A 19368-nucleotide genomic window follows, 5' to 3' on the forward strand; every position below is an offset into this window, starting at 1 on the left:
TTACATAATAATGACTAATATATATAAACATTTCATTGAATTTGGACAACCATATCAGAAACATTGATCTTATTACAATTTCTAGGCGTGGCTTGCAGACTTATTTGCTTCTTTAATGAAAGATATTCACTTTAGCAGTAATTGATATGTTGTCATACACAACAGCATTTAGGTCTAATTTATACTAAATTTTTAACGTAACTAAAAATACTTAGTGATATTGAAGGGATCACTTATTATTTAGTCTTCACGTGTACTACAGATAGACTTATTATTAATCAGTAGTGAAAAGAATCAAGAAAAAATCAAACACTTGGTCTGGAAGTACACTGTGTTTACTGTCAAGTTAAATTGATGTGCACTGTGGCATACAGACTGACGTGTATTCTATGCTTGAAGTAAGCAAACCAATGTTATAGTACTGGTAATGTGTATTGGGTGTTATTACCTTGGCTGTAATGTGTATGTATTAGCATGTCTTACCTTATACCAAGCATGTCACACATTTACCTGCTATCTCTATTCTGCTGCATGTGAGAATGTCATAATTTAATAAACTTTTCTGTTAACCCCTGTAATATCGTCATCATCACTATCGGATATTGAAATTGACTAAATTCCCGCATTGTTCCTTGTTGAGTGTTACAACTTACTAACCAAAGGTAAACTATATGTTATACAGTGTTTAAACAAGGAAGCAGTGACAGTAGTGTATTGGATGCAGATTCAGAACTTGATGAAGTCCCTACCACAACTTACAGAACTAAGGCTGCCATGATGGGAAGCTTACACAGGAGAAGTAATACACTGTTTTCCATCTTTTTTTTTCATTTCCTTCTTTTTTTTGTTAATTCTCATCTTCACAATAACCAACAAAAGACACAATAACCAACAAAAAAAACTCCATCCAGTCCATGTGGTAATTTGCCACAAACCCAACTTGGCAGACTTGGTTAGTCAAAACTGGCTTACTATACAGTTCAAGTTTGACATTTCTGTTCGTAATATACTAACATTTCAAAGCATGCCTAATTTTTTTTAATGCAGATGTTTGAATTTTTAAAGGCTCAAGAAAAGCAATAAAGCCAAAAATCAGTTAAGCTTAGCAAACATTTTATTCCACAGAAAAGGTAAAGGGGTAGTGATGTATGCTGAAACTCAGCCCATTTCCATTTTTGTATTGGGAATTGGTGAAATTGCATATGTTAAAAGTAGACCACTGGCCAAGTGGACAGATTTAGCAAAAAGAAAATTACAGACAAACTTGACAACATAACTTTCTTGTGTCAAATGTGATATGGAACTTGTTTAGAGAAGTACAGTAGACTGAATGCTTGAATCTCATTTTGTACATTTAGGACTTCAACAAGGTGGGTTGGAAACACCCCTTACAGACTCAGATTCAACTATGAGAATTAACGGATCTGATAGAGACTTTAGATCAAGAAATGGACCATCAGAAAAAGATAAAAAACGACAACCTCTTCCACTTGGAAGGAGCATTCCACGAAGTGGATCCACAGAGACAATGTCTAGAATATCAGAAAGCAGTACTGATATGAACAACACCAAATTGAGGCGCAGTAAATTTGCTAAAAGTTCTAGTATGGATTCAACAGTGAGTGATAGAACAGTTCCTAGATCTCCCTACGGTACTGATCTGGAAGGTGGAAAGAAAAACCTTGCGTCAACACTGCCAAGAGATGCCAGCAGAAGAAGTCCACTTCCAACTACACTTACGACATTACATGCTGATAATGCACCTCCTCCAAAGTTATCCAAACTAACATCAGGTGGTAGCTTTGATATGTACAGATCAGTTGACTTGACATCTGAAATCAGTGAGAATGATTCTATGGACATCAATCTAAGTACAAAGTACTACTACAGTGTCAGAGTCTTTCCTGGCCAAGATCCGACTTGTGTCTATTGTGGCTGGGTAACTCCTGGCTATCATTTCTACAACTCAAGCTTTGAAGTGGATAAGACAAGGGAAGTTGTCATCAACGTTCTCAATGAAGGGGGCACTATACAAGACAGGTAAGACTTTGAATAATTCACTGTAATATTTTACACATTTTAAGTAAATTTATCATATATTTCTTAATAAAGAGTAACAGTTTTTATAGAATTTTATCTTGTCATTAAATTGAAAACATTTCATCAATGTTAAAAGAATTGAAAGAGGCTCTAGGTATCAATTTTGTTAAACAGTTTGTACATCCTTTGTAATGGTCAATATTACAAGGATAGGCAGTTCTTTCAGAATGTCAAACATACTATTTTGTTAATATCTAACCTACGAGTTCCAAGATGAGAAGTGACATTATACAAAGATAAAAACCCAATAATTTGTTGATTATGATTTTTTTTACAGTTTGAAGAGGAGAGACTGCTTCATGATATGTGTGGGTGACTACATGGAATTGTTGATGACCCAAGATGGCCGACGGTTGTCATCAGGACTTGTGATTGGCTGTCTTGTTGATGTATCTAGTGGTGAAATTACATTTACTATGAATGGAAAGGACATTCCACTGAGATATACGGTAATGGGAAAGTTTGAGATGTTTTATTCTCGTAATCTGAATGTTCTAAGTGAATTAATCTCTATGTGGACAATCACCCATGCCTGTTGTATTTAATTTACAGTTCAAATTATAGTATCTATTATTATGGTTGTTTATATTTTGATTCTTTTATAGGCTGAGCCAAACACCAGACTCTTTCCTGCTGTATTTGTAGAACCAACAAGTCGTGAAATGCTGCAGTTTGAACTAGGACGTATAAAGGTAAAGTGTGTGTATACCTTAGCATTGAAGGTATACTTTCCATTCAGTTAATTATGTTACAAAACAGCCATCTGTATTTTAAATTTTATTGTATTGTGGTGTTGTGTAATGTTGCATTGAATTCTAAAATTGTTGGTGTGTTGTACAAATGTTTTGATGTGCAGAATTTGTAAGTGTTATCGTGAATGATGGGATGTAGTGTCATGTGGCATGTTGTGTTGTGCTATGTTGAGTTGTGTTGTGTCATGTCATGTTGTGTCAGGAATGTCATGTTGTGTTGTGACGTGTCGTGTTGTGTCATGTTGTGTCAGAAAATGTTGTAACAGTCACATCATCCATAGAATGTATTCATCATAATGTGTATGTTGGCCTATAAGTTGAAAATGTGAAAGGTTCACAAGAAATGTTAGTATTGACTTATCTAGTATGTAAGAAAATGTAATGAGTATGTTATGTTGGCATGATTTTGTGGCTTTGTTGCTATTCTTGGTAAAATGGAGATTAGAGTTAATTGAACTGACATCAATGGTCAGTCAAATTAAAGATAAATGGAGGGGTCTCGTCATACCATGAAACATGACACTTTTTAACATCAAAATTAATACATGCCATGTATTAAACATATTAAACAGTATAACTAGTGGAACATACTCATTGAAGAGTAGTAGTAAAACTGTAACAGTGTTGTAACATGCCAGGTCTATACAGATACTTTTTCCTTCTACAGTCGTCAGTTGGTTATGTACGTAGAGAGAAGTGTTTTGGGTCTGGTGATTATAGATATAATGCAAAGAAATTACAACACATTTGATTTTACTTAGTGTAAGAAATCTAAGCCTTTTGATTACAAAACACTTGGCAATGAATAACTCTGTTTAAAACACCGCTGTGAGAGCTATGTAGCTATAACTCAGTATAAATTTAATCCACCAAGTTCCTGTTGTAAGAGTTTGAATATAACACACCAAGTTCCTGTTTCTCAACTGTAGAATTGTCTTCCATTATCTGCTGCCTGGTTCAAATGTGAATGTAACAACCCAACTCCTCAGTGCCCCTCTAGAGTGGAGGTCCAAGCAATAAAAACCTATACATGGTCCAGAGTGCCAACAGAAACAATGAATACTGATTTCCATAAGTATTCGGATAGTGCAGGATGGATTGTTTCCAGTGTTGACTCTGGTAAGACTTGAAGTATTTCAATAGTTGGGGCAAAACATTTTGAAATCAAGGAATTTAGAACAAATTTGATTCTCATAGCTTAAAGGCGTAAAATGTCTTTGAGACTGGTAGCTAGTGATTGCATAGTCATCTGTCTAGTATGTGAAGACATAAACAGTAAATATGTTTTAATATATATGTAAGCTATCTCGGTATTAAAATTGGATTGTTACATTTGAAACTATGACAATATGAAATTTGAAACTTTCACATTCATTTTAATGAATACAATTTCATGATTAAGTTGATACTTGATGTAGATAATATATACCACCAGATATAATGTGAATAGTATAGAATAAAATATGATATGTTATTAAAGTTATTGCCTGCTTCAAGATAAATGATCCCTAATGATATGAAACTATGTATTTCAGTGTCTTGGATGGCGGTACACATTCCTGAAGAGTTTAGATGTATAGACATGCTGGAATTGATTGAAGACCACCACCTTCTGGAGTAAGTACGGCACTATATAAAAATGTTAACACATCACACACTTACCTGTATCAAGGAAGTTAAGTACTATTTTGTCCATGACTGGTAAGATGACAACCCATGGTGCATGATTACCTGTCCTATATACATTTGTCACCAACAGAAGGACTTTCTGTGATGAAATATTGTCAACGTTTTGAGCCATTGAAAAAATGATGGTTTTATTCAATAACATTTAAATAATTCAAGTTCAACTCAGAGTTGATGAACCATATGTTTCAATTACCTATATATTTAAAGAAAAAAAATATTGTTGTCATGCCTCAGATATACAGATCATATTGAAGGATTTGTCTGATTTGCTATTTTACCTTAAGCATAATTAATGTAAATTTCTATTTCCTCCTCAGCTTTCACTCACATACCTTGGACCTGTACAGAGCTGTGTGTTCCCTTGGCAACCATCGGGCTGCACATGCCTTGACAGAACATGTTGATCAAGATCAGTTGATGCACACAATACAATGTGAATGTAAGTATGTAAGATGCTTGATTTCAATAAATGAATGAACACCCTTCTCCAACTGACAATAGATGGACTTGGGTTATCCATAATGCTTTCACTATGTGCGTCAACCAGTTCTTTCCATGACACAAATGAACTTTGACCCACCAGATAAACCTAATGCAAAGACTAGTGTCAATAATGAATGTTGTGACCACCATATTATGACAACAACGTACAGAGTATGACCTGAATTGAATCTTTCTCACCCTGTTTACCAATTCTTGTTAGATCTGTCTGGTCCATTGAGATCTGGTTATCACAACCTACTGATAGCCCTACACTTGGAAACGTATGCCAGTGCAAGGTACAGTAAATTCCAAATCATTTGGGTGTGTGTCAATCGTTAATACCCCTTCAATCCTGCTTTCAGATTCAGAGTGAAATATGATTTTAATTGGAACCTCAAAAATGTTCATGCTTGATTAGAGGATTCTCTCACCAAAATACTCTTATATACATCATGATTTCAGTAGATAAACTGGAAGTAGATATTTAGTTGTAAAGATGACATGCACACCTCAGACATATAATACTGATAAGTATACCGGAGATGACATATGTTTCATTAACAAAGAAATCCTCAGGCTTAGGGATGGTGTATGCTGAAGTGTACCATATGTTTTTGTTCCAGTATAGGCCTATTCATTGTCATTACTTTTCCCATTTGTCTGATATCAGTTGTACCTATATTTTGGCCTGTTATACTACTTATGCACAAATTTACCAGCCTACCTTGAATGAACAGAATACTGAAAGTTTTGTGAAATTTTCCTGCTCACAGAGCAATGACACAGGGTGAGTTCATTATTCCCCTTGGAGGTGAGAAACCTAAAACTCCAGAATACATGGAAACTGAAGAACCACCATCACCAAGCTTTTCATTGAAGAGAGCCCTCAGTCATACACAGACTTCATCCATCCGACCAGAACTAGACTACTCAGCTACAGCTCACCATATAATACAGTAAGTATATATGAGGTCACATCACTATACTTTGCTACATTTCTAAATATTATATGAATGTAAAGAATTTTTAAAGTTGCCACTCTTAATCTCCACCATTGGCTAATTGTTGTGGTTATGTATAACTATTTCAGTTGGAAATATTCTGCCAAGGACAGTTGTCTAAATTTTGAGAACAAGAACTTCTCTTCATCATGAAATTGTTATGCAACATGGTCAAAAACATATAATTTCACCTAAACTTGTGTAATTTAATTCATCCTGTAGTCTTGTAGTAAGACCTTTGGGGGTTGCTGAGTAAAGCTCACAGGGATTGAGTAGCTATGTCTTGGCTTCCACCCTCAGTACCAACCTTTGGTCACCTTTACAGTATTAAAGCAGAATAACCCAAGCTAGCAGCTAGACTATTTGTCCTGTAGTTTATGAAGATTTAGTTATGCAGTAAATGTTCTCCAAACACTCTCTTGAATATGTTATTTTAATCACAGACGTTGTTTCTCTCCAATGCTATGTTTTATTTCAATAGATATCAGGTTAGTTACCAGACTTAGGTTTATTTTTGCAGTATGATAGTGATTTGATAAAATGATAACATTACATGTAAGACAAAGTTGGTTTCATTATTCAAATTGTAGTACCAGTAGTACTATTAGTATAGAGATTAAAACATCCTGAATCAGACTTTACATTTAATTTCCAGTTCTGGTCATCCAAGTGAAATTGGAATGCCAAGGTTTGGACTGAATATGTTGAAAAGTCACGTGATTGATTCACTGAGTTTAGCTGTGAGTCAGGGTAAGGCTGCAGGAAGAGATCCTATTGGTGGGAGCTATGAGATGCTGTTTGTGTAAGTATATTATAAAATACACTCTCTCTTTCTTTCTTCTGCACCAATCTTTATCTCTCAAGTTGTGCACTTGCTAAATATAACTTTAAGCATATCATCATTAATGGTTTCAATTTTAATCGCCATAATTAAAGATTTTTCACTTAAGTTATTGAGCTTTTTCAAGCAAGCAATCTCTCTGTAACATGTTGAATCCTTGTTTTTCTGTAATTTTCAGGCCACTTTTAAAATTGTGTGACAGGCTTTTGGTGATGGGTAAGTAACTGTAATGTAATTTGCCATAGGGTCACAGCACTAAGGATCATTGCTAGTCTAAGTCTAAATAGAAAAGGTTAATCATAGTATAATTCACAATTGGCAGCTATACTATAATAACATAACTGATGTAAAAGTGTAGGGGCATAAACATATGATACAACACTACAGGGGGCATAAACAGTATAACTTTAATACTAACAACAGCACAGGGCAGCATATACATGTAACTGTTATACAACAGTACAGGGGGCATAAACATATAACTGTTATATGACAGTACAGGGGGCATAAACATATAACTGTTATACAATACAGGGGGCATGAACATATAACTGTTATACTATACAGGGGGCATGAACATATAACTGTTATACAATACAGGGGGCATGAACATATAACTGTTATACAATACAGGGGGCATGAACATATAACTGTTATACAATACAGGGGGCATGAACATATAACTGTTATACAATACATGGGGCATGAACATATAACTGTTATACTATACAGGGGGCATAAACATATAACTGTTATACAATACAGGGGGCATGAACATATAACTGTTATACAATACAGGGGGCATGAACATATAACTGTTATACAATACAGGGGGCATGAACATATAACTGTTATACAATACAGGGGGCATGAACATATAACTGTTATACAATACAGGGGGCATGAACATATAACTGTTATATGACAGTACAGGGGGCATAAACATATAACTGTTATACAATACAAAGGGGCATGAACATATAACTGTTATACAATACAGGGGGCATGAACATATAACTGTTATACTATACAGGGGGCATAAACATATAACTGTTATACAATACAGGGGGCATGAACATATAACTGTTATACAATACAGGGGGCATGAACATATAACTTATACAATACAGGGGGCATGAACATATAACTGTTATACAATACAGGGGGCATGAACATATAACTTATACAATACAGGGGGCATGAACATATAACTGTTATACAATACAGGGGGCATGAACATATAACTGTTATATGACAGTACAGGGGGCATAAACATATAACTGTTATACAATACAAAGGGGCATGAACATATAACTGTTATACAATACAGGGGGCATGAACATATAACTGTTATACAATACAGGGGGCATGAACATATAACTGTTATACTATACAGGGGGCATAAACATATAACTGTTATACAATACAGGGGGCATGAACATATAACTGTTATACTATACAGGGGGCATAAATGTATAACTGTTATACTATACAGGGGCATAAACATATAACTGTTATACAATACAATACTATGGGGGGAGGGGACATACACATATAACTTTACAGGTTGCAGGTTCGAGCCCCGTCGCTGCCTAATGTTTGTTTCTGAGTGGCTAAAGTCCTTGGGCAAGATTTTAACCACGACTGTGCCTCAGTCAACCCGGCTGTATAATTGGGGACCTGGTAGGATGTAGGTTGCAATGTGAAGGCTTTAATCCTATGCGCTTAAATGGCTGCAATGGATTGTATGCTCCCTGGGGAGTTGAGGAAGACTAAAGGGCCGTTGTGCCGTACGTTCTGATCTGAGCCAGGGGTAATAATTGTAAAGTGCTTTGAGCACGAAGTGGGAAAGCGCTATATAAGAACCCAACATTATTATTTATTATTATGTGGTTTAGATATATAGCTGGAATACAACAATACAAGTTGTAAAATCATATACCATAACTGTAATATTCAGGTGAAACATGTCTGCTGTAATCACTGATAGACTGACATACACAAGGTAAACACTTTGTGACTATATAGCACTCAACACATTTCTGTTAGTATATCTGATGAGTGTATTCGTGTTTTCCTTTTGTTGAAATAATTGATGTGTTACTATGTAAATCAACAGGTATTTTTGATGATGAAGACTTGAAGAAATTGCTGATTTTAATTGACCCAACAACATTTGATGACAGTTACATCAAAGGTATTTAAACACTATTTTTACTGTATATTAGGATCGCTGTTTCTTCTATAACCAGTCAGTCTGCTGTCAAATCATTATTACAAGAGAATTTACAAATAGAGTTTGCATTTCATTGACAAACTGTTTCAGTCTCCATGAAATGAAATGCTGAATGTAATTGTATGTGTGAAGGAAAATTATCAAAAAGAAATGTTTATACTTGTTAGCTGATAAACTGTAAATACATGTTTGTTGATATAATCTGTAGGTGTTAGTAGCAATATTGGTCTACTTCAGATGTACTTGGATGAAGCAACAAAACTACAAATGTGTCATTTATTACAACATCTATGTGATCAACAACTCAGACATCGTGTAGAATCAATCATCAACTTCTCTGATGACTTTGTTGGAGAAAGTCAAGCTGTAAGTAATTGTTAAATCTTAACAGGGTTACTTCGTTATATTATCCAGTTATATTATGAACACATCACCTGTCAAACTTAAAATATCAAATTAGTAAATGCAAGTATTGAATTACACAACTATCCTTTGTATTTTCAGGATCAACTGAGAAGACTGATGGAGGTCAAAGCTAGTAATTTAGCGCCAGCATTGATTGCAAAGAAAACCAAGGAATTCAGATCAACACCCCAGGAACAGGTGATGAACTTAATATGGAATTTGTAACAAATATGTAAATTGCTATACTTAGTATAATTACTTAACACCCCAGGAACAAGCAGTGAACTTTGAGTTTACCTGCTTTCCTGTTTTTCAAGCCTTGAAAAAGACTGCCTGTGCACAGTTGAAATGTCAGGTTCAAATAAAACAGAAGTTTTAACCGGACTTGGACTTGCCCTTTTATTTGATTTCAAACAATGAACTTAAAATGGAATTTGTAATATATATGTTAATGCCATACTTAGTATAATTACTTACTGAATATGTAATTATGTTGAGGATACAATATATATCAGTTCATTCTCATGTTACACAGTGAAAACATGGTTTATGCCATGAGAACTGTCAGATTTCAGACAGTACCACTCAGTCTCAGTAACAAACAAAGTATCAATAATAGTAAGTATTGTATTGCAGTATTTGTCATATAAACTTATTGTTTATGAGAATTCCAATCCAAAACACTCTGAACTATACACTCCAGAAATGTTCATGTTGAGACTTTTTATATACACACACACACACACACACACACACACACACACACACACACACACACACACACACACATACATATGCGTATGTGCATGCATGCAAACCCCAAACCCATATGTCAGTTGTTTCAATGTGCAATTTCCAAAGTTTCTCCCATAAATTGAATTCTATCCTTTCCTATTGTACAACAGATGAGAATGTTACTATCATTTAAATCACTTGAAGATGACAAAGAGTGTCCATGTCGTGAAGATCTTAGAGAAGTACTCCAAAAATTCCATGATGAACTTATCATTCATTGTGGAGTACATGTCAAAGAAGAAAATGGGGAGGAGGAAGAAAAATCATGGCTTGGATGGTTACTTGACAAGATTCGCAGGAAGAACGGTGGAGAGGGTGAAAATGGCAAGAGAGAAAATGGTGGAAATCATTTCACAGAGAAATTTTCAGGAGGTAAGCCTTTGCAGTACTTTTGTGGTTGACATTTTGTCACACACAGTGTGGTATAGCATGCATTAGAGATGGCAAAGTTAGTATAATTTTGTCAGTGGTTCAACTGATGCATTATAAAAATAATAACGTATGTGACATTTGCCTCTATAGTGACCAATTTACAGCTGCATATACTTAGCATAGATTATAATTTGATTTGAACACAATTATTACAATTATAAAATTATAAGAAAACTAGATGTGACAGACAGAATTGTACTGGTGTGTGGTTCAAACAGCAACACAAGGCATTACATGAGACTGTGTGTATTTAGCTGTATGTTTGTTAGAAGATTGATTAACACTACCAGTGTAGGCAGGCAGAATAATTGATGATTGATTTAATACAGCCATATTGACACCAATGATAATGAGATGAGTGAGGTTTTTGAAACAGAATTAAACTAAATAATTATTTTCTTCCACTCTATAGATTCCTTATCATCACTCATTGCTGCCACCATGGTCAAGTGGGCTGAAGAAAAGTACATTGAAGACCCTGTATTGGTGCGTGAAATGTTTAGTTTATTGCATAGGCAGTATGATGGTGTGGGAGAGGTGAGTTGATAAACATTAATTATAATTCGATGTCTGGTTTTATAAAATATAATAATAATTATGTATGCAAACAGACACAAAAATTCTGTGTGTCCTCTCAATAGGGGTAACAAACAAAATGTGGTCTACAAACGTGGGTCTACCACTTAAAAACTCATTAACATTTTTTTCAGCATCTGAGATTAATTCCAAATGTACCCGGAATTCATTGGCATGGTTTTTACAATATTATGATAAAGATTGCAAACATTTTGTTTTTGCAATGTTGAAGTCCGTCATGTGTAAAATATAAATTTCTGATAACATTTGATTTGATTTGATTTTTATTTGTAGCTGTGTCGTGCTTTAACCAAGACCTATGTTGTGAGTGCCAATGGTCGGAATGATATCGTGAGATTTGTAGCATCACTAGGACAAATTAGATCACTTTTGACAGTACAGATGGGAACCAGTGAAGAAGCAGCTCTGATGAAACATTTATCGTAAGTTATCTTCTATTTACCATCCATGGTTGGTATTAAGATTATGAAATTAATGTTATGTGTTTGTTAAGTGTGACTAAAGCTTGCACAAAGTTAAATGAAGAACTACCTGACTTAGTCTTCACTGAAACTAAAGTCATTTTAGAAATGAATAGTGGATTGTAAGATAATTCAGAATGCAGTCTTGTATTTGTTTCTCATTTGTGTATTAGTTGTCAAAGAGTAATTATTTTATTTCATTTTAAAAATTAAAAATACCGGGAAAGACAAGGGAGCTACATGATTCTGAAGAAGAGTATAACGTATATCGAATAATTCCATTTCATTTCAGTGAGTTGACAGACAACAAAGCCTTCTACCAACATCCAGATTTAATTAGAGCATTAAATGTCCATGAAACAGTGATGAATGTCATGGTTAATGTACTTGGTAAAAGTAAAAAACAAAGTGCCATTCAGCCTCCAACTGCTGGTGTAGATATTAGTGGTAATAAGAGCTCTGCTAGTCTTGCTGCACCATCAGCTGTTGGTTCCCATCCTGTCAAGGTAAAAGAATACTCTTTTCTCTTCTCACCTTCTTATTAAAAGAAATGTGTTCCACCAAACTTAAAATGTATAATGTCAAGATTCAAATTTTGTCCTGAATTTATTCATGTTTATATGTTTGACACAACATTATAATTAATTATGGTTTATAACTAAAGTTATTTATTTACAGCATAAATAAAGAATTTGACTTTGGTACTGAACATTAAAGAACACTTGAACAGAGACACTTTTGTAAACTGATGAGATTCTTCCATCCTAAATTATACTCTGTGTGTTTTTTGTTCCCACAGGAAACTTTCTCACATCAACTGGTAGCTAGCTCTTGTAGATTCCTGTGTTACTTTGGGAGGACAAGTCGACACAACCAGAAGGCTATGTTTGAACATCTTGGTTATCTGCTAGAGCATAGTTACATGGGACTCTGTAAGTGTATTTATGTTAGATACACACCAGCAATATTTCTGAGTTGTTTTCTTTACTTCTCATATTGTTCTTAGGAGCCGTTTGTACGATTTCCAGATTTGTATATCATATCGACATCTGTAACAAAAGATAAAAAAAAAAATTGCCCTGTAATTGTGCTGTGTTATTTACCATTATAGATTACAACTCAATCTGTAAGTGAGAAAAAGCTGACTTGAAAGAAAATATGATCAAAATGTTTATTGTAATTATGGCAAGAGAATGATAAGTTTAATAACCAGAATGTCAATCTCAGTTTCTCACATTAGTGTTATCTTATCAGTTGATGGCCAGTGTCAATCTCATGTTCTCACATTAGTGTTATCTTATCAGATGATGGCCAGTGTCAGTTGATGGCCAGTGTCAATCTCAGTTTCTCACATTAGTGTTATCTTATCAATAGATCTATAGCAAGTGAAAGATGTCATGAGATCATTATTTTGTTCCTGACTTTTTCTATAGCTCCATCCCATCAGATGTTTATTTTGCATAGTACCCAAATTGTAATCATAAGCCTTTAACTGTTACTATTTTTATCATTGACAGCATATCCATCATTGAGAGGTTCCTGTCCTCTGGATGTAGCTGCTGCTTCATTGATGGATAACAACGAGTTAGCCCTGGCATTGAGAGAAGATCACTTAGAGAAGGTCATATCTTACTTATCAACATGTGGAATACAGAGTAACACCAGAATGATGTCACTTGGTAAAATTGACGTAGGTTGGGATCCCGTAGATGGAGAGAGATATATCGACTTCCTGAAACAAGCAGTTTGGGTTAATGGTAAGGTAGCTGATATTCAACCAAACTCTTGTTGTTTGTTGTTTCTAAGGTAGTTTATAATGCAATGCACATTCCCAAAATAGACAGTGTAGGTGAACTTCTAATCAAGTACCAGTGGTATAGTTTGTGCAGTTTTATGGCCCATGGATGTATTGTGGCACTCTTGTCAATCGCAATAACTTTATATAGTATAAATAATGTCATTAATTTGAAAGTTTAACTGATTGCCTATTTTATGATAAAGACTGCTATAAATTAATGTTTTCAAAAATGTAGAGAGGTAACCAAAGATGTCACTTTGAAGTCAAGATTTTGAATGGTTTGACTGGTAGACTCTATCAACATCTGACTAAATTCAGAATTCAGTAGAGAGAAGAATGAAAAGTTAAGGTAGTTGTCTGCCTCTAGCACTTTGCGTTTACAGCTGGTAAATGTGTTTTGGCATTGATTTTCATCAGGCCATTAAAGCTAAAACATAGCACTTATATACCTTGCATTCACATACAGAAGAATTGAAATATCTTGTTTGTTATCACCCTGCTACATACAGATGAAACAGTGAATGAGAACGCCAACTTAGTTGTTAGGTTATTGATCCGTCACCCTGAATGTCTGGGGCCTGCTCTACGAGGAGAAGGTAAAGGTCTTTTATCTGCCATGGAGGATGCTATTAAGACATGTGAAATAGAAGAAGACATGGGGATGGGTTCAGGACCTATGATGGTGATACGTGAAGAAGGTGATGGGGAAGGTGGTGCCATCTCTCCACAGTAAGTCTAACACGATAATTCACTTACTTATTTGTTAATTGGCCCCTGGTTTTAATTATTTAAATTTAGTTTTCATGGATCACCAAAATTGATTCTTTAGTTTTCCCCTCTAATGTTTTCAAGTCCAATACTTTTGATATGTGATATTGAGTTATTGAATTTTTATCAACAGAGATATTCTATGTGTGTGTGTCTTTTGGTGTTTTGGTTCACAAATGTAACATTTGAAATGATCTTGAAAAGATGTCATGAAGGTAACAGGAGTGTTTAGTTTACAGAAAAAGTTCTGTTTAAAGATATGAACAGCTGACAATATGTTTGCTAATTGGAATGTTGATATGACTGTGTATTCTTTCCTTATCAGTCCATCAGAACTGAAAGAAGAAGAAGATGAAGATGATGTAGACATTGGTTGTGCCGTACTAACATTCTACGCTGCTTTGATTGACCTTCTGGGTCGTTGTGCTCCAGACCAACAAGCACTGAATCAAGGAAAGACAGAACCATATCGTATAAGAGCAATCCTGAGAAGTTTAGTTCCTCTGACTGATCTGAAAGGAGTACTCAGTTTGAAGTTCCTGCTGCCATCACCAACCAAAGTGTATGAAAAGAAAGACGGTTAGTGAAAAGTCTCTAAGTCTGTTAGTGTCCACATATACCCTTGTGTTGTCATTCTATGTTGGCCATAAAGTTTTACTGATATGGACTATTTCACTTACCATTTGGAGGAGAATATTGTTTGTATTCATACAGCTAATTTATTATTTGTACTGTTTATATGCAATAGTGTGGTGTGGTGTAGTGTGGTGTGGTGTGGTGTGGTGTAGTGTGGTGTGGTGTGGTGTGGTGTGGTGTAGTGTAGTGTGGTGTGGTGTGGTGTGGTGTGGTGTGGTGTGGTGTGGTGTGGTGTAGTGTAGTGTAGTGTAGTGTAGTGTAGTGTAGTGTAGTCTGGTGCAGTGCGATGCAGTGCAGTGCAGTGCAGTGTAGTATAGTTGTAGAGATACAATGTAAAGTGATTAACTTTGCACCATACTCATTTAAAATCAAAATGTGTAGGTTTCAATACTGTTGTCTGTAATCATTCTTTGTCTATATATTTTACCAGATGGTGTTGGCAAACCACTAGGAGCTGACTTGAAGGGTTTAACACCAAGTCATAAAGAAGCTATGGTGCTATTCTTAGATAGAGTTTACGGTATCAGTAATAAGAGTATGTTTTATGCACTACTAGAAGTAGCGTTTTTACCAGACCTTAGAGCAGCAACGTCAATGGACACAGTAAGTCAGCATTTTATTTATCATCATTGCATTTGTAGATATACGTGATATTTTTAGAGCTAATAAATATTTCATGGAAAGACTGAGAAATTATGTTGAGAACAAGACCATGAATGCGATATGACAATCAAACGACGTAATGTAAAAAAAGCCTGGATGTAAATGTGGATTCATCATATCATTTCAGCCTAACACCCATGATCATGACATGGCCTTGGCATTGAATCGTTACCTGTGCAACTCAGTGCTACCACTACTAACCAGAAATGCTGATATGTTCGAAAATGCCGATGATCATGGTGCCTTGTTGGATGCTACACTGCATACAGTGTACAGGATGTCTCAGTGTAGATCACTGACTCACAGACAGAGAGAAGTAGTAGCTGAATTCCAGTCGGCTCTTATCACGTAAGTCAATACTAACCCTCATGACTTGTAAAATTTCACAAAGTTTGATCATTTTTGAAATTGAAAGTTTTCATTTTCGTTCTCCTTTAGAATATAATATGGCTAAGCAACTGCAGACAGGCTAATATGTTATAATTCATGATGTTGATACTGGTATTACCAAAATACTAATCTATCGATCAAAAATATTCATCAGCTTGGTACTTCATATAACATACACAGATTAATATAACACGCAAGTAAATAAAAACTTTTAGTATTGAGCTTTCCATCTACTGTGGTCTACAATCCTCATCAGAATGACAAATTCCATAGTTTAACAACTGACCACAAGACAAATCAAAAGCTCAATGCTAAAACACTTTGTACTGCTTGCATATTTGACCTGTTATATATATAAGTTATCAAGCTATATGTATCACATATTTGCTATGTTATAAAAGTGTGATGCATATTGAGGCAGTGTATAGTCAGATGTATGGTATATTTTGTTAGAACTTTTTTTTGAATTTTCACTGAAGATTTTTGTATTTATTTCTTTATCTTTGATTTGTCACCACAGGAGGTTGCGTCCAACAATCATGCAGAAATTATTGAAAAAAATGATATTAGATGTACCACAGTTAGCTGAACATACTGAAGTGTCTCTCAAGGTAAGAACTCAAATTGATTCAGTTTACTCAATTTCATGGAGAGAACATGACAGACTGTACAACTTAGCATTCATTGTTGATATTCACAGTGAATCACATTGAGATACAGTAACCTTGTTATGTGTAAACTTTTTTTGTGTGTCACACAACGTTTGAACATCTTTGTGTCCTCAGGTGCTAACCTTACATTATGAGAGATGTAAGAGTTACTATGGTAGCTATGGAGGATGGGGAACATACGGAGCTGCTAATGAAGATGAAAAACGTCTAACAATGATGTTATTTACTGGGCTCTTTGATGCCTTGGCCGACAGGGTAAGTTTGCATTACTTATGGCTGTATATGACTGCTGGGTTTTATGAAATTGCAGTTCATACAAAGGAAATCTTATTAGAAACTTATAGTTTATACTGTGTGACAACCATTGCAAAATGTGAGCTGGAGATCAAGAATATGTACCATGGAAATGTTAGGGTTATGGTTTATCAGCTAGTTCATCACCATGACAACGTTTTCAGTTTTCACTGATATAACTTTGTCAGCTGACTGAAAGCTTAAAGTTGTATGATTGTTTGTATTTCAGGATTATGACTCAGATTTATTCAACAAAGCTTTACCGTGTCTTGGTGCTATTGGGTCTGCATTATCACCTGACTATGCGTTAGCTTTCCATGAGGATAATTTCCAGAGAGAATCAAGATACGATAGTGATGGAATCTACCTACCACAGCCCATAGACACAGCTGGGTAAGTGAACACATTCACTTGTAAGTTGGCAGATCTATAGCTGTTACCCATATCAACACTAAATTCATTCATTTTGTGACTTAGTTATGCAAATGTGCATCGTAGAACCAAATAGCCATGAACATATCAGCTTGCAGAGTAGCTTATAACACTAGATATGCCATATTCACCTAGTGCTCTATGATAATCACCTATTACAACTTGTAATCCATCACACATGATTTATCACTGGTTAGTCCATTCACAGCAGAGACTACTTCACTTATATATCCAAATGAACCAACCGAGCTGTAACAGTTTAAAGTCTCCTTGTCAGTTTCCCATGATTTAACCATTTCCTCAAATCAGCATGACGATAGGTACAGTACCAAGAATTTATATTATAACTGTATTTTTTTGTTTTCTCTCTCACAGGGTAATGCTGAGTGAAGACATGATAGCATTTGGAGAGAGATTTGCTGAACACCTACATGATACATGGTGTCATGATAGAGTAAGTTTAGAAATTATTCTCTAAATTTTTCCAATGTAGTTAGATTCTTTCAGTTATTTGAATTGGTTATTCCACCTGACATGTGATTAATCACAGACACTTGAAATATTCTGTAGTGTGTGTGTGTGTGTGTGTGTGTGTGTGTGTGTGTGTGTGTGTGTGTGTGTGTGTGTGTGTGTGTGCGCACGCGTGCGTGGGTGGGTGGGTGTGGGCGTGGGTGTGTGTGTGTGTGTGTGGGTGCGTGCATGGGTGTGTGTATAAGTAACAGTTATATGTTCTATGTGTGGTGTGTATGCTTAGTTAGTGACAGTTATATGAACTGTGTGTGTGCTGTATGTGTAGTTAATGACAGTTACATGATGTATTTTTGTCATATTCTAGTTTGAAGAGGGCTGGGCTCATGGGGAGGTAGAGAATCTGAATGCCAAAGTCAGTCCTATTCTCAAGCCATATCGTGTGCTCATACCAAAGGTAAGGTTCCTTTTTATGCATATATGCAGTAGCAGGTTTGAATTACTGTACTATTCCTGGGGACACCCCTTTCCCAATTGTGTAACCTGAGAGCCCTTTTCCTCAATATACTAGATTTAGATAAACCAAAAAAGGGGTGTATCTCTACTGTAACTCCAATTTCCTGCAGCATATCTATGCTGTATATTGTTAAATCCAAAACAGAGATGAGAATGGGAAGAGCTGTCACTTGGACAAGTACAGTATTAAGACTTCAAAGTAAACCAGTTGTTGCTTACTGTGTTGCTTACCCATCCAATCTGTAATGTCTTGTCTTGTTGATATGATGTAATACCTTCAGTAACTCACACATTTCCAAATATTACTGACATGTAACCTTTGTTTTCCCTCCATACTATGTATATTTTGTACACAATACTCTTAAAATATAAGTCCTGTGACTTTTGTCACAAGTATTAAGGAAATTTAATCATGAAAATTTTAAAAGTAAATGTTTTATTAGGAGTATGTTTGTTACTGAAGGTATTATGGTTACCACCCTTTGTGTAGACTTATGTGTGATTCCCAATCTAAAATATTAATTATAGGAAGAGCATAGTAATTGTATTGTATAAAGTGTAAAGTGAAAATGAAATATTCCAAAAGACAGCCACACTTTAACAAAAAAACCAAACTACAAAGTGCATGATATAGCCTAAGATATTTGACTGATTTTTCTTCTTAATCCTGCCTGCTATTTCTACTTCTTTTTTTCTCTATCATATTCTTCCTTCTGTTTCTTTAGTCAACTAGTTTGTAGATCCCTTTGTTTGATTTCGCTTTTGCTGTCTCCCTTATGTTGCTCACATCCAGGAGAAGGAACGTTACCGGGAACACATCAGAGAGAGTCTGAAAGCCCTGCTAGCCTGGAGATGGAGTATAGAGAGAGCTAAGATTACAGAACAACATGCACAATCAGCTCAACGTCAAAGAAGATTATCCAAGTCAAGTCTGGTATGT

The 19368-nt window shown here is 35.3% G+C and overlaps 1 protein-coding gene across 1 annotated transcript in view; it reads left to right on the plus strand.

Moving 5' to 3' along the window:
* LOC144453531 (ryanodine receptor 2-like) overlaps positions 1-19368 on the plus strand; it is a 127762-nt gene that overhangs the window by 60117 nt on the left and 48277 nt on the right. The window contains exons 38-67 of the mRNA XM_078144844.1: positions 683-799; positions 1359-2040; positions 2378-2549; positions 2706-2792; positions 3782-3971; positions 4388-4469; positions 4859-4980; positions 5245-5320; positions 5798-5980; positions 6681-6827; positions 7045-7082; positions 8986-9063; positions 9311-9468; positions 9607-9705; positions 10413-10674; positions 11147-11271; positions 11605-11753; positions 12085-12298; positions 12592-12724; positions 13310-13549; positions 14100-14319; positions 14684-14937; positions 15425-15597; positions 15785-16005; positions 16568-16658; positions 16833-16973; positions 17242-17405; positions 17820-17898; positions 18280-18369; positions 19222-19362. Coding sequence (XP_078000970.1) covers positions 683-799; positions 1359-2040; positions 2378-2549; positions 2706-2792; positions 3782-3971; positions 4388-4469; positions 4859-4980; positions 5245-5320; positions 5798-5980; positions 6681-6827; positions 7045-7082; positions 8986-9063; positions 9311-9468; positions 9607-9705; positions 10413-10674; positions 11147-11271; positions 11605-11753; positions 12085-12298; positions 12592-12724; positions 13310-13549; positions 14100-14319; positions 14684-14937; positions 15425-15597; positions 15785-16005; positions 16568-16658; positions 16833-16973; positions 17242-17405; positions 17820-17898; positions 18280-18369; positions 19222-19362 — 4928 coding nt within the window. The remainder of the gene's footprint in view (positions 1-682; positions 800-1358; positions 2041-2377; positions 2550-2705; positions 2793-3781; positions 3972-4387; positions 4470-4858; positions 4981-5244; positions 5321-5797; positions 5981-6680; positions 6828-7044; positions 7083-8985; positions 9064-9310; positions 9469-9606; positions 9706-10412; positions 10675-11146; positions 11272-11604; positions 11754-12084; positions 12299-12591; positions 12725-13309; positions 13550-14099; positions 14320-14683; positions 14938-15424; positions 15598-15784; positions 16006-16567; positions 16659-16832; positions 16974-17241; positions 17406-17819; positions 17899-18279; positions 18370-19221; positions 19363-19368) is intronic.

Source organism: Glandiceps talaboti, chromosome 2 (genome assembly GCF_964340395.1).
Source record: "Glandiceps talaboti chromosome 2, keGlaTala1.1, whole genome shotgun sequence".
NCBI lineage: Eukaryota > Metazoa > Hemichordata > Enteropneusta > Spengelidae > Glandiceps > Glandiceps talaboti.